This window comes from Natrix helvetica (assembly GCF_964273705.1).
Source record: "Natrix helvetica genome assembly, chromosome: 10".
NCBI classification, from domain to species: domain Eukaryota; kingdom Metazoa; phylum Chordata; class Lepidosauria; order Squamata; family Natricidae; genus Natrix; species Natrix helvetica.
The window spans coordinates 14,139,823-14,166,087 of NC_138561.1; the positions used below are offsets into that span (position 1 = coordinate 14,139,823).

Consider the following 26,265-nt stretch of genomic DNA (forward strand, 5'->3'; position numbering starts at 1 on the left):
AACCTGAAATTAAGGAGACACTTTGGCACAGTGAGGTCAATTAACCAGTGGAACAGCTGGCCACTAGAAGTTGTGGGTGCTTCATCACTGGAGGTTTTTAAGAAGAGACCGACAGCCACTTGTCTGAAATGATACAGGGTCTCCTGATGCAGCGCCAGGTTGGACTAGAAGACCTCTAAGGACCCTTCCAGCTAAATGTCTATGGAGATTCTCAGTCGTCCAGGTCATGGGTGTCCCAAAGGTGCTTTGTTTTCAAGAGGCAACTGGACTTCCTTCCAGCTCTAGTCTGATTCTGATTCTTTGCACAGCCGCTGCTGGGAGGGACCTCGGCCCGAATCCACAAGGCACCAGCCCAAGGAAGCGCTTCCTCCTCCTCCTCCTTCTCCACCCCCGCGGGGTTCCCAGGTAGAAGGGAGGAGCGATGCGCAACGGGAGCGGAGCCCGCAGAGGAGCGAGATCGCAGTTGGTGCTGCGCCGGGGCGCTCAAGCGAGGCGAGGGCTGACTGCTGAGTTGGCTACGGAGGCAGCGAGCGAATCCAGTCCCGGGCCCCCAACCAGCCATTGGAGATGACGGAGACGCTGATGCCCACCGGCTGTCCGGCCGCGGACCAGAGAGACTCCTGCTATTTTCGCAAGGTGAGCGCAGGGCAGGGGTCCCTCCTGGCGCGGGAGCCTCTTCCTCTCTTGGGGTCTACCGACTCTTGGCAAGGTTTCCCGGGAGTCGGGGTGGGTCTTTGCTTCCACTCCACCCAGAGCTCCGATTCTCTTCTCACCTGGTCCGGTGGGCACTGGGCTTTTTCAAAGCAAAGCAAAAAATAAAAAATCTCGCCTGCGTAACAGGTATTTTTTCCGCCGATTCGCAGCCTCCTTTATGCGAAGGCAAAGGCAGATGAGAATTGGGGAGGGGGCTGAGTCGGTGTTTTGCCTTCCGCGGAGGAGCCGACAGAGAGACAAGGCTTACCTCCGCCCCCTCCCCCTTTCCAGCCCCCTCCCTTCTTGGCGACGTGAAAATCTCGGGAAAACTTCTGCGTTTGTTTTCTCCCCTTGTATAAACGGGGAAACGCGTGTAAACTGGTGGGTGGTAACCGAATTGGGGGAGAGGATGGTAGCGTGGTGGTGGGGGAGAGACACAGACTCCCATCCAGAAATGCCCTTGGTCCCTTGGGGTCTGCTGCCTTCCCACACCCCAGCCGGGGCTGCCAACTGCAAGCTATAGGGTACATTTATGGATCAGAAATAGGCGCAGTGGTGATAAACTGGGCAGTGCGGTAGAGGGGCATCTGGGCTGGGTAGAATTTGCTGGAAGGAACCGTGATTTCTTCTGCGTGGTGCCATGCTTGTGTCTTCTGTGGGAAAGGGGCTCTGGATAGATGTTGGCTTTCTGTGAGACCATCTCGGTTAAAGGATGCCTCCCTTGCCTTGATCAGGGAATTCAATGCGCAACCCGATCCTTTGATTCTCAGCTCCTTGTTCAAGGCACAATATTGAATGAACTCAAAAAAAAAATCTGTACTGAATGAACTTGCAAAACTGGCTAATTCTATAACCCAATAGTGAACCTAGCCAGTTTATTCTCAGCCACAGTTAGTATTTCATTAAACTCTGCTGGGAACCTGGCTGGGGGGCGGGGGAGGGGGGGAGCCTGGCCTTATTTTATATTGTTTTACTCAAACTAGATTTACTCAGGAACTCCATCTTAGGGAGTACCTATGTGTTGAATCCATAAGGGAAGATCTACGATTGTGTTTCCCAATTACTGTTTGATTAATATCTACCAAACAGATCGTTTCGGTAAAGCTCATTGTTGTTATTAGTCATGAAGCCGTGTCCAACCCACCATGACCCACGTGGACAACGCTCCTTCAAGCCTTCCTATTCTCTAACATCTCTGGAGTCCATTGAAGCTCACGCCAACTGCTTCAATGACTCCATCCAGCCACTTCATTCTCTGCTGTCCCCTTCTTCTTCTTTTGCCCTCAATCTTTCCCGGCATGAGGCTCTTCTCCAGACAGTCCTTCCTTCTCATTAGGTGGCCAAAGTTCATTAGCTTCCCTTAATGTCAGCTGGGGCAAAATTGTGCTTTGATGTCCCACCAACCTGTTGTTGCAGGTGACAAAGGCCAGCATAAAGTAGAGAAACCATTCCATTCACTGAAATTGGATTGATAATGTTCAGTGAGCAATGAATAAGGTGAATCCTTTTTGCCTTTGAACATAGGAAAAATTAAATTCTGGGCAACTTTTGAAGGGGTTTCTGAGGCTGCAGTCGCAGATTTGGGGGATATATCTGTTGGTGGGTCTCTAGCTGGACAACCTCCACGTTACAGCAGAAACAACTCCTTCCTTAAGGTGTACATGTGCCTTTGGAAATAATGCTGCCAGAATTAAATGGCCTACCCTTGGTTTGAAGTGGGTGCCTTCACACTTTTAAATGTCTGCTATGTGAACAAACAAGCAGATAAACAAAAACAAAACAAAACACCAGATTGTCTAATGCTCTCAAAATGCCCAGGATACAAAACTTCTTTTTAAAACTTCTACCTTCCATTCTGTAAAATCCTATTTTAAAGCAAGGAAGTGCTCATTACAGGGGTTAGTAGGTGCAACTTAATTATGTAGCATTGCATGCTCATTTCATACATAACCAGCACATCTGCTACCTCTGTGTAAGTGGTAGAAATAACCACTTGTCTAAATGGGGCGGTATGAGGCATTTTTCCTGTTCTGCTGAAGCCTTTTCTGCTCTTGGTGGTGTCGTATATTTAACATTCCTTCCAAAGCAGCTTCTGCTTCCTACTTTTCATATACTTCCAGATAAGAATCGTAGACCTTTTAAAAACTGTAATCCCTCGCAAACAATTGACTTCACCGGATTTCCTAAAGATAGGTGAACTTTCTGTTCCTTTGGCTTCCTATCAGCCATACTAAATCAGTCACTGATAACTTGCAATGTTCAAGCCAAACCCATTGGGTTGTTCCACTAACTAAAATTAGAGAGAGCTTTAGAGCAAGTTGTTTGACAAACTCAGCTATTGCAGTTCAGCCTGCCTCTGGGTTCATGCGTTGTACAAAAACAAGTTTTTTTAAAATAAAAATAAAAATAATAAAAAGTTGATTTAGCAAGGACGGCGAATATACGTGTCCCCGATTGGATCCTGCAAAAAGTTTATTTGTTTGAAGAAGCCACTTTAGCTGGGCTTGTGTTTATTTGTTTATTTTTATATTTCATATTTCTGAACCGCCCAATCTCACTCGGTATATGGTGTACAGTACGGTACCGAAATATAAAACAGTCTGTGTGAATTGACATCTTAAAAATGTAAACTTTGAAAGATTGTAGGATTATAAGCAAGTGTAATGAACACTCTGAGCCATAAATCAAATAAGATATAACAAGGCTTAATGAGTTTGAGAAATCATTTGTTAATCAGATCTCTGTCTGTCTGTCTCTCTCTGTCTCTCTCTCTCTCTGTTTCTATCTCTGTCTGTCTGTCTCTCTCTCTCTCTCTCTCTCTGTCTCTCCCTCTGTCTCTTTCTCTCTCTCTGTATCTCTCTCCTCTGTCTCGCTCTCTGTCTCCCCGATTCCTTGACATTTACTCTTATAATGATGGGTTATCAAAGCTACTGGTAGATCACAAACTTCAGTTTAAAAAGTCAAGACTCACGTAGATTAAGCTCAACTTCTAATGATAGAAGGGCTGTTGTTTTCTTTAGAGTGGTATGGAAGTATTTCCTTCAGCTACAAAACGCTAATGAAAGGCTGATGTTCTGCCATAGTGAAAGGAAACTGTTTTTTTTTTTAAAAAAGCAATATGTGGAGTCATGTTGGCCTTATTATGACACTTAAGGATGTGCAACCGTTCTCAACAACTGCTAAGCATGTTTTGGTCCCATCTTGGTTAACCCTAATTAAGTTTTCCCCAATTATTGATTCTGTTGAGGATGGATTTCTCCCCTTTATGGATCAAGGCAACTGTCATTGTTTTGTTTCAAGGGTTTGGGGTTGTTGGTGGGTGTTGTTGTTGTTGTTGTTGTTGTTCTTCTTCTTCTTCTTCTTCTTCTTCTTCTTCTTCTTCTTCTTCTTCTTCTTCTTCTTCTTCTTCTTCTTCTTCTTCTTCTTCTCCTCCTCCTCCTCCTCCTCCTCCTCCTCCTCCTCCTCCTCCTCCTTTTGAAAGGAAGGAAATCTAATAAGGTATGTCAGATCTGCATTCTCCATTTTCCGCCAGCTAGGAATGTGACAATAGAGGAGTTAGCCTCAGGTGAGAGCTTACAAGTTGGCAAAGTTTCTGCCTGTGTATTAGAGTACCAGGTTAAATTTAGGGCACTTCTAACAACAACATTGGCAGGGTTGGCAGCTCATTTGAGAGCGCTTGGCATCCACAGGTTTCAACTTCAGCGGAAAGTTGTGCAAATATTAGTGAGAGTATCTTTCTCCTTCTCTCTCTTTCTCTCTCAAGTAAATATACATGCATGCCTGGCTAAACTCTCCACCCAGTTATGATGATTGGGTGAAGTGAAAGTTTAGCCTTAGATAATCCAAGAAAGTGGAGAGTTTTAAATAGTGGAACCAATGTACAGATGGCTTATATGTCCACTGTGGTTCTGAACCGATATTTTTTTCTCTAGCAAGGGTGGTTTGTAGCATTGCATTTCGCAGCCGACAGTCCAAAAAGTTGGAGTCCAGCTGCTTTGAGGGCAGAAAAGCTTATTTCCTCATGTAGAATTTGAGTACAGTCTTCTGGACCTGATGTATATACAAGTAGTCCTCAAACCTAGGACCACAATTAACCTAGGCTGGGGAATTCTGGGCGTTGAAGTCCACAAGTCTTAAAGTTCCCAAGTTTGGACACCCCTGATCGAAAGGAACCAAAAAAAAAAGAATTGATTGGGAATTTGATAATGGCAGCTAGGTGAGTGATGGCTAAACATTGGGGACGCAATTAGGATATTCAAAGAAATGAGTGGTGTAATGACATTTGGAGTATGGCAACAAGTGATAAATTAACAACAGCAATTAAACTTTAGAAAGGGATGATGAAGACAAATAATTATAATGAAATATGGGGGGATTTTATAAAATCAGTGTTGGTGGAAAGCAAAGGGAATAAACCTCCTCAAGAATATATGTTGTTTTGGAGGGGATATGGGCACAATTGGAGTATATTGTATATCTAAGAAATATAAGAGGGGTAAAAGGTCTCGGGGGGGGGGGGAGGTGCACTGTAATATGTGCTTTTTTCCTTTTGTCTTTCTTTTTTTATATCCAGTTGTATATGTACTGTTTGTGTTATTTGTGTTTTTTTTTAAAGTAAGTAAGTTGAGGACATTCCTGTGTTAGAATTTGACCTGGAAAAGCATGGATTGGAGACAACTTCATAACTAACTACAACAAAACCTTTCCATGGAGGTTGAGTAGTGGCCAGAGGGTCGTCACATTTCTCCTATGCTTCTCAATCCTCTTCCAAACTTCAGAACATACCCACAACACCTCAGTTGGCCCCTCCAAGAGGAAAAAATTATGACATGCATGAACACACCCAGCCCTGAAGTAAAACTGCGTCTACTCCTGTTGATTTCCTGGAAGTCCCTCAAAATCTGGTTATGCCATCAAGCTTCAGGGCTCCAGGGTACCCGCAACACCTCAGTTGGCCCCCTCCAAGAGGAAAAAATGATGACATGCATGAACACACCCAGCCCTGAAGTAAAGCTGCCTCTCTCCCTCTTGATTTTCTGGAAGTCCCTCAAAATCTGTCTATGCCATCAAGCTTCAGGGCTCCAGGATCCCCAGGAGATATTGAGATATCTCCATTGTTGTGAACATCTGCTCTTCTCTCTCAGCCTTTGTGATTTTTAAATGTTTCAGTAATTGTTTTTTTAAAACGTGTTAATTGTTTTATAGTCTTGTCTGGGCGCACACCGCCCAGAGTCACTTTTCTGTCAGATGGGTGGCCCTGTCTATTTCATGAATAAATACATATACTTAAGGCTGATTAATGCAGAGGAAGGTTTCCAATGGTGCAAAGTTTAAGTTTACCTTAGCGTTCATACTCCCGTCCATAAAGCAGATCACTGAGGCATTAGTCACGCTCCTGTGACAGGGCTCGGGGAGAAATGTTGCCAGAAAATGCTGCAGATTGTTCACTTGGTGATTAAAAACCCAACCCTAAGTTTGCTGTAAGATGGGAAAGAGAAAGATTGGCAAACAGAAGGGCAGTAGAAATATTTATAGCTCATTGTTTGGCCAAGCAAATGTATGTAGATGAGATAAGAAATAGCCCATCCCTTCAGGGCACTCTTGGCTCTTATTCTTTTTTTGACTTTATTATTTCTCTCTTAGTAAAGTTATCTGATTCTATTGATGAGCTATCTGCCTTCCTTCCTTTCTTTCTTTCTTTCTTTCCTTTCCTCCTTCCTTTCTTCTTTCTTGCCTGCCTGCCTGCCTACAAGGATGGGTCTTAGAATCATGAGTAGAGTAGAGTAGGAATAGGAATAGGAGTAGAGTAGAGTAGAGTAGAATAGAATAGAATAGAATAGAATAGAATAGAATAGAATAGAATAGAATAGAATAGAATAGAATAGAATAGAATAGAATTCTTTATTGGCCAAGTGTGATTGGACACACAAGGAATTTGTCTGTGGTGCAGATGCTATCAGTGTGCATAAAGAAAAATAAAATAGAATACATTCATCAAGAATCATAAGCTACAACATTTAGAGATAGTCGTAGGATACTAATAAGCAGTCAAATTATACTAGGAAACAAATAAAATAATATACAATTTAAAGATACAAGCAACATGGTTATAGTCATAAGTGGAAAGAGATAGGTATTAGGAAAGAGATAGGTACTAGGAAATGAGAAGAATAATAGTAATACAGTATAATTTGACAGTGTTGTGGGAATTAGTTGTTTGGCAGAGTGATGGCATCCAGGAAAAAACTGTCCTTGTGTCTCTTTGTTCTGGTGTGCAGTGCTCCATAGCATCGTTTTGAGGGTAGGAATTGAAACAATTTATGTCAAGGATGTGAGGGGTCTGTAAATATTTTCACAGCCCTCCTTTTCACTTGCGCAGTAAAAACATGTTTCTCCATTTCTTATCCAGGGAAATATAATATTCTGCCTTTTCAATATTTCCTAGGATATTTCATTCTTCTAGGAGAGGGGTGGGTGCTAACTTCCTACCATCCTTTGACTATTTCTGATTTTTATTGAGATGGCAGCTACTCCTTCCATTTTGTGGCAGGGAGTGATGCATACAAATTGTTAAAGAGCTGGGTGAAGAAGGAACTGTTTCAAGTTGGCTTCATGCATCTCCAGGGCAGCCTTTCTCAAGCTTTTAGCAAGTTTAAGATGGATGGACTTCAACTCCCAGAATTCTCCAGCCATTAGTGGGGATTGAGGAATTCTGGAAGTTGACCTTCATACATCTTAAAGTTGCCAAGTTTGAGAAATGCTGCTTTAGGCTATATAGAAGCTTCCTTTATGAGTGTTTCCCTGTCAGCCTTCCCCAGATCCTGACTCAGAATTCTCATGCTGGCTGAGGAATTCTGAGAATTGAAGTCCTGCCAGCTGGAATGCATCCAAGTTGGGGGGGAAACTAATCTATTCTACATACTTACTGGTTTTGCAGAAACCTGTATCATCTTTAAGTTTTTAAGAGATGGATATAGGATTAGTACGGTTCATGAAGTTTGAGAAATACAGTTCTCAGTGCCTTCCGACAGTCCTTTCTCATTTTTCCTCCCCAAATTCTACTCTTCAGAGAAAGTCCTGTTCTACTAAATTCCCAAGTTGATATAAACATAGGTTGGGTTCAGATAGCAACACACTCTAAATAATAAAGTGGTTCCTTTGGTTTTGGCTTAGCTTTGCCAATCCAGCCTTATTGACCCAAAGCTTGGGTTACCGTAATGACAGAACAGTGCATTAATAGAAGGATGTCCATCTAATCCACTTGCTTGATTTAATTTAGGCCGGCAAGAATATTTCTTGACAGAGAACTGCCAGAACCTTGTTTAAAGTTTTTGAGTGATGAAGTATGTAAATCCAGGGGTTTGGGAAGAATGTGAGAAATCCCCCTTTTGGAAGCAAAGAAGTGAATAGAGGGTGTTTTCCAAGCAATTGTTTGTGTTCGGAGAAGCAATTAGTGTGTCAATCCGTTTGTTTGCTTTGGTGGGGAGACAGTAACACAGAAGTCACGAAAACCACAGGGGAAAATCCACCTTCAGTTTTGCCGTATCTTGCTGTGAACCCAATGTATGCTATGCTGCCCGTTGTTGGTTTATCTCTTGAAACACACAACAGATGAAGTGACACACACACACAAACATTCCCAGTTCCTGCTGGTGTCAAGCCCAAATAACCTTTTCTACAGAACAGTCAAACCTTTGGAAATGTATTTCTATCGCTCAGGAGCTCTGATTTCGGAATTCAGAACTGCTTAAGGAGAAAGCAAATTGACGTTCAACTAGACGGAGGTATTTCCCCTCTGCCTGGTTATTGCAACAATATTCATTTTCTTCCATTGAATAATATCATGGCTGGGCAGCTCTAGATCGATTTGTATGAGTCTTATTCTGGTGTTTAAAATTTCCAATAATATATAGACTGTATACTGTATGTATGTGTGAGCATAAGCGGTGGCTCAGTGGCTAAGACGCTGAGCTTGTTGATCAGAAAGGTCGGCAGTTTGGAGGTTCGAATCCCTAGCACCACATAACAGAGCGAGCTCCCGCTACTTGTCCCAGCTTCTGCCAACCTAGCAGTTCTAAAGCATGTAAAAATGCAAGTAGTAAAATAGGGACCACTTTGGTGGGAAGGTAACAGTGTTCCGTGCACCTTCCGCGTTTAGTCATGTCGGCCACATGACCACGGAGATGTCTTCGGACAGTGCTGGCTCTTCGGCTTTCAAACGGAGATGAGCACCGCCCCCTAGAGTTGGGAACGACTAGCACATATGTGCGAGGGGAATCTTTACCGTTACCTATGGAAAGAATGTCCTAATCCTATTTGTTTATGTTACCTAGTTTGATAATGAAACGTCTGCAAGAAGACCACCGAGCTCAGAAAGACCTCAATAATCTTGTTTCCCTGATGTTTTTAAAAAATTGCTTGTGTGTGTTGCTACATTTGGGGAGCTTCCTCCTTTTCAAAGCTGAAGCAATGAAATGTCTTGGCCCAAGGTATCCAGATGCACAAATATAAAAGCCACTGAACACTCCAAATAGAATTCTTTATTGGCCAAGTGTGATTGGACACAGAAGGAATTTGTCTTTGGCCCATATGCTCTCAGTGTACATAAAAAGACAAGATACATTCCTCACGAATGATAAGGTACAACTCTTAATGATAGTCACAGTCAAATATTGACTATTGATAGTCAAATATTTTCACAGCCCTCTTTTTGACTCGTGCAGTGTACAGGTCCTCAATGGAAGGCAGGTTGGCAGTAATTTTTTTTTCTGCAATTCTGATTATCCTCCGAAGTCTGTGTTTGTCTTATTGGGTTGCAGAACCAAAACAGGCACTTACAGAGGTGCAGATGACGGAACTCAATAATTGCTCACTAAGATGATTTACTGGGGCTTGATTGACCGCACCCTGGCAACTAAAAGTCTCTTTCACCTTTTGAGGACAGCTTGCAGGGGGGGGAAATGGTTTTTCCAGACATCCTTTAGCCAAATGGGTTGGATTGTTAAAGCAGTGAAAGACAGTAGGTCATGGAGATGGGGAATTGCCTCTGTAATTGTGGCACTCAAATTACATATTAAGCCTGTGAGGTGTAGGCTGCAGCCCTAGAATTGTATGCAGCTTCACCGAAGCCTCTAGAGACGGAGCCCAGATTCTTATTTTTAATGCGGCAAGGAGGGAAGACTTGATAAATTAACCCTCTTGACTATATTTAATGATACCTTGCTGCAGGTCACTCTGTTCGGCTTCATGTTTGTCTTTGCTCTGCCAAATTCTCCAGTATTTGATTCAAAGGTCAGGTGCAGTCCTGTCCCCCCCAAAATGTTGTTGCCCTTTTGTTAAAGGAACACTAATTGTTTCTAGAATGTAATAGATAATAAAATGTAAATGCGCCATGCTAATATTCAGTGAGGGCAGCTCTAGGGAAATGAAAGCAGGTTTCTTGAGAAGCGATGAAGGAGTAGCATACTCCATGCAATAGATCTGAGGCAGGCCACAAACTCCATTCTTCCAATATGTTGCATTAGGAAATTTTTTCTTATTGAGGTAGGCCACAAACATCTCCATTCTTTCCATATAATACATTAGGGAGGTTTTTTTAATTCATTTATTGAGATCTGCATCCATTGAAAGGCTAAATTTTCTTTCTGTTGGCATATCTGTTGCAAAAACCACACCCTAATGGACTGTACTCTTGCATTTCCGTCATTCCTTGGTTTCATCAATCAACATTTCAATAGAATCAATCAGTTCAATTGTCTGCAGGAGATTCTAGTTCTTCATTCCCCCTCTGGTGGTTTCATTATCAGAAGTTTTGAAAAGTGGGCTGCTGGCATCTTGATTGTTTAGCAATTTAGTTCAGTTGCTAACTGGGACTTTTGATTGAGGCACTGTAGAGGTTTCAATACCAAGCATCTTTTGATTTCTAAGGCTTGCAGACAACCGCTTGACTGGTTTCCGAATGCAAGTCTGCAACAACATGGACCTTTCTTTTCCCACCCACCTCCCAGCCCCCCCCCCAGTCCCCAAAAAGAAAGAAAAAATAAATTGGACTCCCCCCCCAAAAAAAAAATAAAAAGCAAGTAGTTTAAATGCTCCAAGATCACCACAGATGGGGACTGCAGCCATGAAATTAAAAGACACTTTTAAGAGAGGAAAGCTATGGCAAATTTAAACAGCATAGTAAAAAGCAGAGACATCACCCTGCCAACAAAAGTGCGTATAGTCAAGGCTATTGTTTTCCCAGTTGCAATGTGTGGCTGTGAAAGTTGGATCATAAGTAAGGCTGAGGGCCAAAGAATGGAGACCTTTGAACTATAGTGCTGGAGAAGACTCCTGCGAGTCCCTTGGACTGCAAGGCGATCAAATCGGTCAGTCCTAGAGGAGATCAACCTTGACTGCTCTTTAGAAGGCCAGATCCTGAAGAGGAAACTCAAATACTTTGGCCACCTGATGAGAAGGAAGGACTCACTGGAGAAGAGCCTCATGCTGGGAACGATGGAGGGCAAAAGAAGAAGGGATGACAGAGAATGAGGTGGCTGGATGGAGTCACTGAAGAAGTAGGCGTGAGATTAAATGGATTTCAGAGGATGGTAGAGGACAGGAAGGCCTGGAGGAACTTTGTCCATGCGGTCGCGATGGGTCGGACACGACTTCGCAACTAACAACAACAGTTTAAATGCTTATGGCTGGCTGGGCCCACATTAACTTTCTTGCTTCTACTGTTCATTTCTTAGAAATAAGATTGTCACGTCAGACTCGTATCTTATTCTTCAGGCATTTAAGACACTGGACAGCTTTTTCTCCAAGAGAATGTTAAGGAGGACAGGAAGTCTCCTTTTATATACTGGTTAATATTTGCCCAGCTCTGCTTTTACTAGGTTTCCAATGCAAGTCATTAACTTCCAATGGAGAATTTAACTCTCTCACACCAGGCTCCATGCAAGCAGAACCCCGTTCTTTTCTCAAAGGTACCTCGAGGGACATCCGTGTTTTTCATAAAACCTTTTTGAGGCCAACTTTCCTTGCCTTCCCTTGCTTGGAAAAGAAAACAGGTGACCTCAAAAGAACAAGTTGATCTGCTTTCTGGGTTTCAGTGACGCAAGTAATAAGAGGAACAGAAATATCTCCTCTCTCTAGTCATGGGACCATGAGGGAAGAACTGAAGAACGGTCCATGGTCCATGTAGAGACTGATCAGAAACATGTTCAGAAATAAGGACTCAAGGACAACACTTTGATCTATGGCAGTGGTGCTCAACCTTCCCAATACCGCAACCCTTTAATACAGTTCCTCATGTTGTGGTGACCCCCCCCCCCAACCATAAAATTGGTGTCTTGGTTCCTAAGACCATCGATAATATGTGTTTTTGATGGTCTTAGGCGACCCCTGTAAAGGGGTCCCGACCCACAGGTTGAGAACCACTGATCTAAGGACTAACCGTCAGGAAATTTCTCCTTTGGAATGGAACGGAACAGAACAGTTGGAAGGGATCTTGGAGGTCTTCTACTCTGACCCCCTGCTCAAGCAGGAAACCCTATACCATTCAGACAAATGGTTGTTCAACTTCTTAAAAGCCTCCAGTGATGGAGCACCAACAACTTCTGGAGACAAGCTGTTTCACTGGTTAATTGTTCTCACTACGAGGAAAATTCTCTTTAATCCTAGGTTGCTTCTCTCCTTGATTGGTTTCCATCCCTTGCTTTTTGCCCTGTGTTCAGCTGCTTTGGAGAATAGGTTGACACACACACACACACCCTTCTTTGTGGCAGCCTTTTAGATATTTGGAACCAAGTGTTGAAGACCTCTCTGGGTCTGCCAGATTTGATGGCCTTGGCTTTTGATCTTTGCTTGATTTTGGAGCTTTACTGCCCCCCAATATGATGTTTGTTCTAGTTAAGCAAACTGTTTAACCTGTTCTGCAGTCCTTAATCATATTTGAATTTCTTATCTTTCGGTAAAGTAAGTAGCCGCAAAATAAATCTGTTTCTCTTTTTAAAAGAAAAGAAAAGAAAAAAAATGAACATAAACACACACAGAAGAAATGCAACATCTCCTAGTTTTCTTTGTGTGAGATCTTGTCATGAATGAAGATAAGGCTTTTTACCTAAGTTTCTTTTCCAAAAGAAACTTAAGGAAATCCCTCCCAACAACTTTGGCCATTATGGTGTCTTTGTGAGGCTTTTAGGCTTTCAGATATTCAGATATCCTGGGCTGGGGGGCGGGGGGAATGCTTGGAATTCCGTGGATTGAACCACGACATAAAAGTGAAATATTCTCACATACCAGGGTGACAGCCTTACATTTGGATAGAGGGGTTTTTTTGTTTGTTTGTTTTTTTGAGAAGTGAGGACAACTATCTGCTGTTTTGATCTGTTTCTACTCTGACTGATGAAAAACACAATAAAAGGCGATTTGTGGTATGGCTGTGTGGTTTGATAGCATCTCTTGAATGAAACGAAATACCAGGTCATTTGAAGGCAACCCTTCCTTGTGAAGGACTACAGCCCACAGGTCAGTTTTCAGGATGTGGCTTGTTTAAAGAGTCTCACAGGTTCAATCCCTGTCATCTTAAATTACGTATGAGTAATTTTGAGGATTTCCAGATCTTGAAGACTGGATGTGATGGGCCAGTTTGCTGGCAACGGGGGCTGCATTTAGCTTAGCCTCATCGTGGTTTTGTTGGTACTGACATAATTGCGATGTGCTAATCGTTGCACTTTGTGTACCATGTTTATGGCACAACACAAGGAGTACATTCAGCCAATGCGGGTTTATAATTCGGTGCCAAGTGCTGAAATTCAACTTTGTTTAATGAGATGTGAAAACGCAATCTTTGTGAGACAGTCCATCAAGGCAGCATGTGCAGGGGTATGTGGACATGGCTGGTAGAACTTCGAAAATGGGTCATCATAAAATAGAATACTTTATTGGGTGAGTTTGATTTAGCACACAAGAAATTTGTCTCCGGCTCAAATGCTCTCAGTGTACATGCAAAGCAAGAGAGTAATAATGATTCTAATAATGATACCAATAAGAGGGGATAGTAATAATCCCCCTCCCTGGTCACGTTCCCTTGTCACATCTTCTTTCTCAAGAAGGTGGAGAACTATTTTTCTGCATGAACTCAGCCACTTCTCATTCTGAATATGTTTTATTAGGTTATAAAGTGTTATAAAATACAAAATAGGAAAGCAAATAAGAGGTCAGGGAGAGGGAGAGGGAAAGAGCAGAGAAAAGTGAGAAAGGGTAGGGAAAGATAAACAAGCATTGACTTCCAACTTATCTATTACAGTAGAATAGGGTGTTAACGACAATCACAACTTTTGGTTTTGCCATAATAGTATAAAGCAGTCATTTCTACAAGAATCTATCAATCAAATCTGTAAAAACCAGAATCAAAGTTTTATTCTTTTCAAAGTTTCATTTCTAAAATGCAGAGAGATGGGCTTTATTTGGGGGGGGCATAAACCTTTCTTTCTTTCTTTCTTTCTTTCTTTCTTTCTTTCTTTCTTTCTTTCTTTCTTTCGTTCTGTCCTTTTAAAATGTAATTTAATTCATTAATTAATTTATTGGAATTTGTCAAACAAAAACGAGAAGAAAAGTAAAAGAAATAAAAATACAATGACAGGGACAATAGGCATATTAGGGTACTTATGCACGCCCCCTCTACTGACCACTTAAGTATGAAGTGAGGTCCATGGAAGTCAATTTGCAACTGAAAGTGTGAAAGTTTGTAGCTGAGAAAACTGAATCAGGTAGGGCATTCCAGACTTTGATAACTCTGTTACAGAAATCATATTGTTTACAGTCAAGTTTAGAACGATTTAACATTGAGTTTAAAGCGATTGTTCGCGCACGTATTATTGCGATTAAAACAGAAAAAGTCATTTACAGGTAAAATATTACAACATGTGTGTATATGTATGTATGTAGTATGTATGCGTGCATGTGTATGTGTGTATATATATATATATGTTTTTGTAGATTTTCATGGGTACAGGTATGCAGGTCTTGGCGTATTCGGGTCTTTTCCCGTGTAACATTGAGAGTATCTTGGCGATATATAGGCTAAAGGATATATTTTCTATTATTCAGGGATGCAACCCCCTTGCGGAAACCGGGCGGAGCAAATTGCAAAATCGGAGAGCTATCCTGAACCAGCAGATTCTGAAAGCGGTGAGGATGAGAGCTGGCGCAGAAAACCTCCTCCGGTATGTTCCCACGAGTTCCCTCCCCTTTCTGCCCACAGTCACAAAATGCAGCCTTTGTCCCTTCTCAACAGGAACAGCCTCTCACTTCCCAGCCAGCAGCTCGTTCGCTCCAACACCTTATTGAGAATAAATAGAAGACCCGAGCTTGGCATGCCGATTTACATAATGTTTTCCCTGTTCCCCTTCAAAGGAGAGGGTCTGCTTGCTCCACCAGCTTTCTCCTGCTTCTCTTTCTATATCAGCGGTCCCCAGCTGGTGATCTGTAAGAAAAGTTTGGCAGTCCCCAGAAAAATTTGGGAAATTTGCAATTTTTATATTGCACTAAATTAGGGGTCCTCAAACTACGGCCCCTGGGCCAGATACGTGCAATGAATGTTTGCGTTGCTGCAGGGAGTCTCTCCCTTCGGGGTCTTTTGGTGTGGGTTGGAGGGGGTATGAAATTCCGACTTGAGGTCTGCTTCAGCCTCCTGGTGGGGGGCTTTGGACGAAGGCTGGAGGGAAGTGCCGCTGGTGGCAAAGAGCCGGAGGGCCTTGTTCCAGTGGGACTGCATCATGGCCTGGAACTGGCTGACCATCTCAGCCCACTGTGCCTCCAGGAGCCAGTAGCTGGCCTTGCACTTCTGCAGGTCTTCCCTCTGCTTGGAAAGCCTATGCTCATAGTCCTCAGTGAGGTGCTTCTGCTGAGCCTCCTTCTCGGTCAGATCCAATTTGAACTGAGCTGTTTTGCCAACTCTTTCTCCTGGGGGCTGCTTTATTAAATGATTGTTTTTCTAAACATTTTTTTCCCCTTTGGCAGTGCGTCAACCAGCCCCAAAGTGCGCAACCAGGTGTTGCTGGAACTCAGCTACGTCAATTCCAACCTGCAGATCCTTAAGGAAGAGTTGGAAGGGCTCAATATCTCTGTGGAGGTGTACCAGAACACGGAGTAAGTGAAGCGGGGGTGGGTGGGACTTGATTGCAGTGATGCTGTCTTCTTCTTTTTGCTAACGGATGCAAAAACAAACGAGCCAAAGAATGTAAAACTGAAGAAAGAATCTTTATTAAAAAAAAGAGAGAGAGAGAACAACAACAAAAGAACAAACTGTATTACTGAAATGGCCCTGCTGTGCCCAAGGATTAAGGCAGAGCTTTGAAATTGCTTCTGGGAAAAGAATTCGAAGTAATTAATACTGCCAAAGAGGTGGTTTGGATGGCAGGCAGTGAGGATGGCAGAGGCAATCCATCCGCCTTATTTTAAGCAGCTGGAAGCAAACAGGAAAAACAGAGGGCGCATATCCTCAAGACCAGGGGTGTCAAACTTGATTTCATTGAGGGCCACATCAGGGTTGTGTTTGACCTTGGGGGGGGGGGCATGGCCAGCTTGACATCACTCATGTCGGGGCGTCTGTGGGGGCCCAAACGTTTTGCCAGTGAAAAGGGGCTCCAGACTCCATTTTCAGCTGCGACGGCCTCCTGCCGCCCTCCTGCATGCAGCCCCGAGCTCCATTTTCACTGGCAGAGGCAGCAAGAGTCCATCACAGCCGAAAACAGAGCCTGAGAGGCACGGGTGGGTTCTGGCTGCCACTACTGCCAGTTTGCTCTGGGACGCTACGCATGCCCACGCATGCAGTGCAACAAAAATTGCTCTGCGCATGTGCAGAAGGCAAAAACAAGATGGCGCCACCGAGAGACTCAATTCAGGGGCATGGCAGGCCTGGGTCGCTGCCGGTTCCAGCGACCCAGGCCGCCAAATTACTATCGGTTTAGCCGAACTGGTCCGAACCAGTAGGAACCCATCTCTGCAGCCCGCTCGAACTCAATTTTTGCTGGCAGAGGCACCACGGGCTGTTTCTTTGCTGTGTCTAGCGTGGGCCTGTGGGCCAGATCCAATCACCGGACCTTGAGTTTGACACCCCTGATCAAGACATAGCATATAAACGCTGCTTGAGCAGGGTTCGCAGTACTGTCGCTACACATCCTCTTCACAACCTGTTTTCCTTGTTACCTTCTGAGAGGAAGCTTTGAGGTATCCGAAGCAGAACATCTATTCAGTCACAGTTTTGTGCATCGACTTTGTGAACTTTCACGTTTCCTCGTTCCGCTATGTATTCAAAATGGACAGTGATTAATATTCATATGTGTGTGTCTGCCTCTGTGTGTTGTGTATGTGTGTAGGTAGATATATACTTTCTTTTGAGAGCAGGTAACAGAATTTATCAACATGTGGAAATTTAAATTTTAACACACACACCCCAGATGATTTCTCCTGCCTTTAATCCACCATGTCGTAGTAGATGCCCAGGTTTAAAATTAATAAAGACAGATGTGACTCAAGGGACTAGTGTGATTTAATAGGTGAAGGTGTTTAACTAGTCCTGGGGAGACCCAGGTTGAACTTCAGCCGAGGAAGTTTCGTGGATGACCTGGGGCCAGTCACTCTGCCCAACCGACCTCACAGGATGTTGTTATGGGGAAGAAGATTGCTCAGCCGTGAAGCAATTGCTAGAGTAGAATACAGTGCTACTTTGAACAAATGCATGCAAGGTTGACTTTATTTTTTTAAAAAAAATTCCTGATCTAAGTATTACATATATGCTTGGGTCTTGCTGTTGTTCTGACTGAGGCTTTGCCTGTCCCGGCAAAAAAAAACCTTTTATTAATTTACAGCGAATTCTGCTCATTCCCAGCTGGCAAAATCTTTCAAAGGAGGATTTACGGTCACGGAACCTTATCTGGCTTGGAGGTCTGCCAGCCGATATCTGCAGAAATTGGCAAGGAGTCTCGGAGAGTCACGAACCAACTTCACTCCCCTTTCGCCCCTCTTTTATTTCCTCAGGGAGGATCCATTCATAGTTTGGCCTTATTCCCAAGTCGCCCCCAGTTCTTTAGTTGTTCCCTTTGTCTGGCAACTCTGCACACACGTGCACTGGGAATAGGCTCCAGCTGTTCGTCTGCCTCATTGAGACCAGCTGATAATTGTCATATGGCTCTGGCCCCCTCTCTGCCTCTGACACAGATCCTTCATCAGAACCTTTCCCAGACCCCAGGACTGGCCCATGTTCCTCCCCAACCTTCTCACTGTCCGAATCGGCTGCCAGCTCCACTGGCTGTTATCGGGCCACAACAGCTGTCACTGGGACTTTAACCCATCTATTGATCATAATTGGTACATTAATGCATCCAGAGATTTACGTTTTCAATATTTTGCCAATATTTGCCGATAAAGGAGAATATTTGTAGGTCCTTGGTGCTGTCTGTTTGGTTGTGAGTTGCCTTGGTTGAATATTTAGAAGACGGAGGTCTACTATTTTTCTCCCCGGGAGTTTGGCACGGGGAGTCAGCAGGAGGAACGGAATGCCCCTCTACATTCATCTCGAGTGTTGGCAGGAGCACTGGTGGCCTTAGAAAGCTATGTAACAAGCCTTGGCAGCTTCCTAAAAATGATCATGAGAAGGACATTGAAAATCCAAGGGAAAGCTTTGTTTCTGCTTTTTGGTTCCCTTCACATGCAGGCTTCCTCAAAATAATACTCTGGCAGTAGATTGCTCCTGTTGAGATGGCTTTTAGGTTTCTTCCTGCCAATGGCGAAGAAGGACCAGGAGAAAATAGTGGAAGGGCAACATTATGCTGGAATGAATTAATATTCCGGGGCAAAAGATGGCGATGGTTTTATGCTTAGAATCTCTGCTTATTTTTGCTAGACCAGTTGGAACTCTTAGTATGTGGTGCTAAGGGGTGTCCAACCTTAGCTACGTTTAAGACCTGTGGACTTCAACTCCCACAATTCCCTATGCTGGCTAGGGAATTCTGGACGTTGAAGTCCACTAGTCCTAAAGTTATCCATTCCCCTGGTATGTGGAATGCTTTCCTAAGAGGCAAGATAAGTGATCGGTGCTTACTTCTTACCAAAGACTACTTAAAGATGGTTGACTTTGAATATATTCCAGGCATACTCCTTCTAGTAGCCTGACTACTCTTTGCTGTTTGAGGCTACTCCATGTCTTTGGAGAACCAGAAGTCTCCAGGGCTCAGTTACTCCTGCTGTCCATGCTTAATTGATCATTATGCTCCTCATCCTTGTTGTGATTGGCCATCTTCCTAAGTCCACCTCACCGTAATTGGTCATTTCCCTTTCCTGTGAGTATTTCCACTGGCAAATTTAAGTCTTGAGTGCCTACAGTCCAGTGATTTTTCTGGGGAGTTGGAGAAGATATCTGTAAACTAAATAACTAACTTGCAGGATACAAGGAGTAGGCAGGTAAACAAAGCTATAAACTCTGGGAGGATATATAGAAATCCTTTTATCTTAGATATGCTGACTCCAGGTTATAGTTTAATTAGCTCCAGCTTTTTAAACATGGGGCAGTGGGAAGTGGCCCCAGGTTACACCTAGCCCCCAAATTTTTGCGATGGCTCCAAGAACGTTTGCAAAAGTTGCCTTCGAGGCTTGTGAATATTGGTGACGACAGCAAAGCGTGACTAAATCACAAGGAAGGGTAGCACGAAGTGCATGTCCTTATTGGAATGTATTTTTCTGAGTTTGTCTGAGTTTTAAGCCTGCTTTTACTTTATTCTCCATCAGGAGCTCATACCTTTCGGAGTGTGGTCTCCACCATGCCAGTCAAAGGTCAAGCGCGGCCTTTAGCCTGGAAAAGTTGTGTTCTTTAAGCCACAAGGAACAGGTGTGTCCCGTTCCCTATGTTGAGTCGGATGAGGAAGTCCAAATGAAGGCGTTTATATTGTAAAAGCAATTTGTCAGCCACCAACTCTCCGCCACATTGGCGTATAAATCAAAGATGTTAATGTAGATTTCCTCTTTTAACGCAGGGAAACGTTTAGCATCCCGCTGATACCTCTTGGCCTGAAAGAGACAAAAGATGTGGACTTCGCAGGACCCCTCAAGGTATTTTTTCCCCCAAGCAGCAGCGCTAAAGGAATTATGGCTTTTTGCTCATAAGTAACACTAAAAGGGACGGAATGGCTCAGCGGCTAAGACCAGGGTTGGGTTACTGCCAGTTTGCAACCAGCATGTAACGTATGCATGTGCTCTTCAATGTAAATTGTTCTGCGCACATGCTCAGAACAATTTACAGTGAACTGCACACGCGCAGTCTCCAAAATCCAAAATGGTGCTGGCCAAGCGACAGTTCTGGGGCGTGGCAAGCCTGGGTCGCTGCCTGTTCTGCCTGAATTCAGGCCTGAATTCCACTATCGGTTTGGCTGAACCAACAGCAACTCACCTCTGGCTAACACGCTGAGCTTGTCAGCCAGAAAGGTCAGATGTTCGGCGGTTTGAATCCCTAGCACCGCGTAATGGAGTGAGCTCCCGTTACTTGTCCCAGCTTCTGCCAACCTAGCAGTTCAAAAGCAGGTAAAAAATGCAAGTAGAAAAAATAGGAACCACCTTTGGTGGGAAGGGAACAGCGTTCTGTGCTTCTTCGGCATTGAGTCATGCCGGCCACATGACCACGGAGACGTCTTCGGACAGCGCTGGCTCTTCGGCTTTGAAATGGAGATGAGCACCGCCCTTTAGAGTTGGAAATGACTAGCACATATGTGCAAAGGGAACCTTTACCTTTATCTTACTTTACCAATAAAAAGGACAGGAAAGGAAATAATTGCTTTTTTAAAAAAAGGAAATTGCCAATTTTCTGCTGAAAATAGCTCTCTTCTTAAGCTTACTCCTAGGAATAAAATAACTAACAAATTACAATAGAAACTGGATCAGATTTAATTTGTACAGAGAGGTAGAGCTTCATAGGAATTCCTTTTCCTTAAAATTGCTTTTTTGTATTTCAAAACTCTTTCGTTGTTGTTGTTAGATTTATCCAGAAGCTGCTGACCGGTAGCTACGCAAATATTTATATACTGCGCATAAAATTAGTTCTTTCTCAATGCGTTCCCTCTCCCCTAACTGCTGGATGTGTCTGACTTACGGACTTTATCCTTTGGATTCTACCCCCTAATCCTCTCCTCTGCTTTTAAAAATCAGAGATCACACCAAAACTTTGTGCTTTGTGATGAAAGAGATCTAAAGTCCAGCAGCCTTTTTTTTTTGAGAAGGGCCAGGAAGTGTCAAAATTAGCTGTGGAAGCTAGTTTGCTAAAGGGTAGATCAAACCCTTTGAGCGTCCTTCTCCTAATGGCAGGACAGGCCTGCCAGTCATCGGTCCTAGCAGCAAACAAGTCCAGCAGACTTTGGAATTTGAGGTGACCCCCTTTTACCTGGCCAATCGTGGAGGTAAACAACGTTTGTCAACTCTAGAATTTTCATCAATGACCATCTTGGTTGGGAAATTCTGAGAGTTGGCGTTCAACAACAGCTGGAAGGTGTTAAGGAACACTCATGCCAAGGAATTTCAGTACAATAGCAATAGCACTCAGACCAGAGGGGTCAAATCAAGACCCGGGGGCCGGATCCAGCCTACGGGATACTTAGATCTGACCCACGGGGCCACCTCGGAAACAGCAAAGAACCGACCAGTGGTGCCTGTGCTAGCAAAAGCGGGGCTCCATTTTTGCTGACAGAGGTTGCAGGAGGCAGTCGCAGCCAAAAACAGAACACTTGGGCCGCCACAGATGCCCCTGACAAAAGTGATATCAAGCTGGCTATGCCCACCCTGGCCACACCCACCCTGACCCCCACCCCCGAGGTCAAACACGACCCTGATGCGGCCCTCAATGACATCGAGTTTGACACCCCTGACATATTGTCCATTAGTGATTTACAGCACTCTCTGGGCAGTTTACAATGTAAGCATTATTTGCCTTTTGCCCTCAACCATCTGGGTCCTCCTTTTACTGATCTCTGGAAGGATGGAAGGCTGAGTCACCCTTGAGCCCCGTCAGGATTGAACTGCAGGCTGTGGGCAGAGTTTGCAGGCCAGATAGGCTACAAATCAGAATATCTATAAGAACCTAAGGAATAGCTTGGTTGATCAGATCGAAAGAGCATCAAGTCACATGAGCAGAACAGTGTAAACACGGTTCAGTTTATTCTCTATATTGATGAGATAGTCTCATCTTGGCTTGGGTGGAAGAAAATACACATTTCATTCACAGCTTACATTGTAGGGCAGGGCTCGGCAGCTTAAACACTCAAAGAGCCACAAAGGTCCTAACCTCCAATTCTGGAGATGGCCGGAAGTCCAATTCCCTCACGATAGAGTCTCCTCCTAGTGTGACGTCGGTTTTCCTCTGCCAACCAGAAATCCGGTTCCCCCACCAGTCTCCTCCTAGCACGGTGTTCTTTTCCTCTATTTGTCCTAACCAAAAGCCCTAACCCTATCAATTGTGGAGCCAACAGGGAGCCGCAGCAGAGGGATGAAAGAGCCACATGCGGCTCCAGAGCCACAGGTTGCTAACCCTTGTTCTAAAGTTTAGGAACCTAGCTTCCCATAAACTTTGCCGTGTAAATTCCCTGGGAAATTTTATGACATCCAGCATGAGACTTTTAAAACAAATCATTGTGATGCCTTTGGATATGGAAACGTTTCCAATATCAGGTTATAGAATAAGATATATTTTTCCAATGTAAGCTCTTCAATTTTCTGTCTTCTCTGTTGCATTCAGAAACAGGTTTATTCTCTGACATGATTCTCATAAAAAAGCAGCAGTGGTTGTCCCGATGTTTAAATCAAGTTTGAGGGTATACAGCGCTAAGATCTTTAATGGAATAGAATATTTCTAAGAAACTCAGTTTTGTATATAAATTCATCTTCTCAACTCCAGCTATCATTCTGGATAAATCTTTTGGGTAGATTTCTTCAGTTGCTCTTGGCAGAATGTTGGATATTTTAATTTGTCTGAGCTTGAATGAAACAAATAGGCAATTTGGAGACTTTAAAAAAAATATTATTTTAATGGATTGTTTTAATTATTTTCAGGACTTTATTCTGGAACACTATGGTGAAGATGGTACAGAATATGAAAATGAAATTGCAGATCTTATGGATTTAAGACAAGTAAGTTTTGAGAAGGCCCTGTTTGATTTACAGTCTTGGGGGAGGGAGGGGAAGAGCCTGTCCCTATTTTATTTTCATTTTAATTAAACATAATAAAAGGGAAATACAGTCCCAATCTCTAGTGCATTTAGTTTTCAGGTCACCACTCCTTCTCCTCCCCTTCCTTTCTCTTTAATTAATTTTGTTACAATGGTTTTATTTGTTGTAAACCACCCATAATCATTGGGAGCCAGGTGGCATACAAATTTAATACGCAAATAAATGATTATTATTTCTCCTCACTTTTCCCTTTGAGGCTCTTTTGACCTTGATAGCTGAAAACAAACTTTTCAGCACCCAAAATTTGGTTTTGAATGGGAAACAGCAGTGCTGTACTCAAAAACAACTGTTTTGAACGTACTAAAATCATAATCTGAAGAAGAAAAGATCATAAGATCATAATTTGAACAAGAAGAAAACATCTAGGATTGTATAAATCATTTAATAGAGATGTTAATTGAAAATGAATGAATGAATGAATGAATGAATGAATGAATGAATACACACACACACACACACACACACACACAGACAGAGGTAGCTTCACTTACAACAGTCCTTTTAGTGCCCGTTCAGTTTTTCATGCTTACAACCATTGCAGCAGCCATGCATGGTCACATGATCAAAATTCAGACTCTTGGCAACTGACTCATATTTATGACGGTTGCAGTGTTCTAATGCCATGGGATCACACTTTGCGACCTTGTGACAAGCAAAGTCAATGGGGAAGCCGGATTCACTTAACAGCCATATTACTAAATTAACAGCTGCACTGATTCACTGAACAACCGGGCCAAGGAAGGTGTTGAAATGGAGCAAAATTCACTTAACAACTGTCTCGCTTAGCAACAGAAATGTTGGGCTCAATTGAGGTTGTAAGTCAAGAACTACCAGTGTGTGTGTGTATATGTGTGTGTGTGTGTGTGTGTGTGTGTATAAAAATAATATAATTTTTTGCTGATAAATAAATAAAGAGAGACTAGTATAGATCTATTTCAAGCTATTTAGCTCTCATCAGCTATCCATACCCTTGCTGGGATTTGAACTTGGGCTATTTTACATGTTAGGCAGTTATAATAACCTCTAAGCCACAAGCTCTCCTCCCTTATCAAATATTTATACAAATATACAAATATAATACAAATAATTTTATATAATAAACATACTATAATTAAGCCACAGATGGCCTTAGAAGACCATTAAATAGATGTCACACTAATAAGTGATTAGAGTGCAGTATTGCAGGCTAATTCTGCCGACTGCCAGGAGTTCGATCCTGACTGGCTCAAGGTTGACTCAGCCTTCCATCCTTCCGAAGTGGGTAAAATGAGGACCCAGGGGCAATAGGCCAACTCTATAAAACCTCTTACAGAGGGCTGTAAAGGCACTATGAAGCGGTATAACGTGCTATTGCTACTCCAAAAGCCCCCTTAAATAGCCCTGCTTGTCATTTCCTGAATCCCAATTAAGAGCATTCACATGGACCACACATCAACTTTGTAGCTAATGCCTGTCCTATATATTCAAAGGCCTGCCGGACACCCAGCAGAGATGAATCTGGAGTCGAGATGTTGATGAGCTATTATGTACAGCTTGGTTTTGTAGACAATCGTTTCTTCTCACCCAGTAGAAATCCGGGCATTTTATATACTTGGTAAGAGCTTTCTTGAAATGGAATGTTGTCTAGTTTAACTCAAAGAAGGACTAGGGGTGATATGATAGCAGGGTCCCAATATCTAAAGGGCTGCCCCAAAGAAGAGGGAGTCAACTTATTTTCCAAAGCACCAGAGGGAAAGACAAGGAACCATAGATGGAAACAAACAAAGGAGAGAGAAGCGACCTGGAATTAAGGAGAAACTTCCTAACAGGGAGGACAATGAACCAGTGGAAGAGCGTGCCACCAGAAGTTGTACGTGCTTCATCACTGGAGGTTCTTCAGAAGAGCTGTACAGCTATTTGTCTAAAATGGCATATGGACTAGAAGACCTTCAAGGTCCATTCTGATTGATTGATTGATTAAAAACCAAAAAAAAAGGCAAGTTGCCTTTTGAAAAAGCACCTTTGGAACGGTGGCTTGGTTCACACATCATGCTCAATCACAAAAGGGTTTCTTTCTCTGTGAATTAAGGGGTTGCATTGGCCATTTGATTCAGCCCACCCTAGTTAAACCAAAGATGGCTTAGTCCCGTGATGGAAAACCTATGGCATGTGTGCCAGAGGTGGCACGCAGAGGCCTGTAGGCATGTCCACCATCGCCAGCTGTTCTTCTGATTTCCGGGGCGTGTATGCCAGCTGATCTTTGCATATGCTGGCGCCCCGGAAATCCGAAGACCAGCTGCACGCTGGCCACCTGCTCTTTGGGTTTCTGGCACGCCGGGCACAGCTGGCTGGCGCCTGCACGTACCAGAAACCCGAAGACCAGGTGGCCAGTTCATGCATGTGCACCGGCCAACTGGTCTTCTGGTTTCCAGGGCTTTGCACGGTGTGCACACATTCAGATTTGGTTTCCCCGTCACTGGCTTAGTCCGTTGTGGAAACCGGTCTGAATCACAGAGAGGCTTCTGAACCAACTGGCATGCAAACGTTAACATTTACGTTCTCTCTGGTTTTTATTGAAGGTACGACTCTTTCACAGGCGTCCCCGTTTGCCAGAAGAATTTGTTGCTTGAAAAAGCCAGCATTTTATTTAACATCGGAGCCCTCTACACGCAGATCGGTACGAAATGCAACCGGCAAACGGGAGCCGGGCTTCAAAAGGCCATCAGCGCTTTTCAGAAGGCGGCCGGTAAGGAATGAGAAGGGGGGGGTTGTTGTTCTGCTCTCCCCACAGCCCCTCCCTTCAAGAAATGCCTGGAGATTGAATAAGCTTTAATCCTCTTGTTTGCAATTGTGATTTCCTCTGGTTTGTCCCTGTTCCGGGTCACATGAGCTTAATTTCTCACTCTTTGGACTATCCAAGGGAGGCAGAATTAATGCCCAAAGAACTGTAAGCAAGAATAGCAAGGAATGTTTGTTTCTTTGTGTGAAAACATTCTTTTCAAAACTTATTATTAACTCCTTCTGCCTCCTCCCTGTCAATTTTATGGAAGGCACTTAAGTAGGCTGTTTAGCTAGAGCAAATGTTGTTGTTGGGAATTAAGGACTTACATTAGTTCAAAATCCTCGATCCTTTTGGGTCGTCATTAACTGTTTTCCATTCTTCACAATCCCAATCCCCTGTCCAACCCCACCCCTGCTATTTGCCGGCATCTGCAAATCTTGTCTGGTCTGGAATACCGTTGTGCAATCTTACACAGTGGCCTCCCCGGCCTTGGTGGATTTTCAGCAATATTCGTGTGTGTGCTCAAATTGGACAACCGTCTAACTCACGAATTGCAAAAT

At 43.4% G+C, this 26,265-nt stretch overlaps 1 protein-coding gene across 1 annotated transcript in view; it reads left to right on the top strand.

The window, feature by feature from the left end:
- The first annotated feature begins 457 nt into the window (after positions 1–457).
- Positions 458–26,265, top strand: part of RHPN2 (rhophilin Rho GTPase binding protein 2) — a 39,542-nt gene continuing 13,734 nt past the window's right edge. The window contains exons 1-7 of the mRNA XM_081963656.1: positions 458–636; positions 14,788–14,903; positions 15,700–15,828; positions 19,710–19,785; positions 22,768–22,845; positions 24,414–24,538; positions 25,503–25,669. Of these exons, the coding sequence (XP_081819782.1) occupies positions 568–636; positions 14,788–14,903; positions 15,700–15,828; positions 19,710–19,785; positions 22,768–22,845; positions 24,414–24,538; positions 25,503–25,669 (760 nt within the window). The 5' untranslated portion in view covers positions 458–567. The remainder of the gene's footprint in view (positions 637–14,787; positions 14,904–15,699; positions 15,829–19,709; positions 19,786–22,767; positions 22,846–24,413; positions 24,539–25,502; positions 25,670–26,265) is intronic.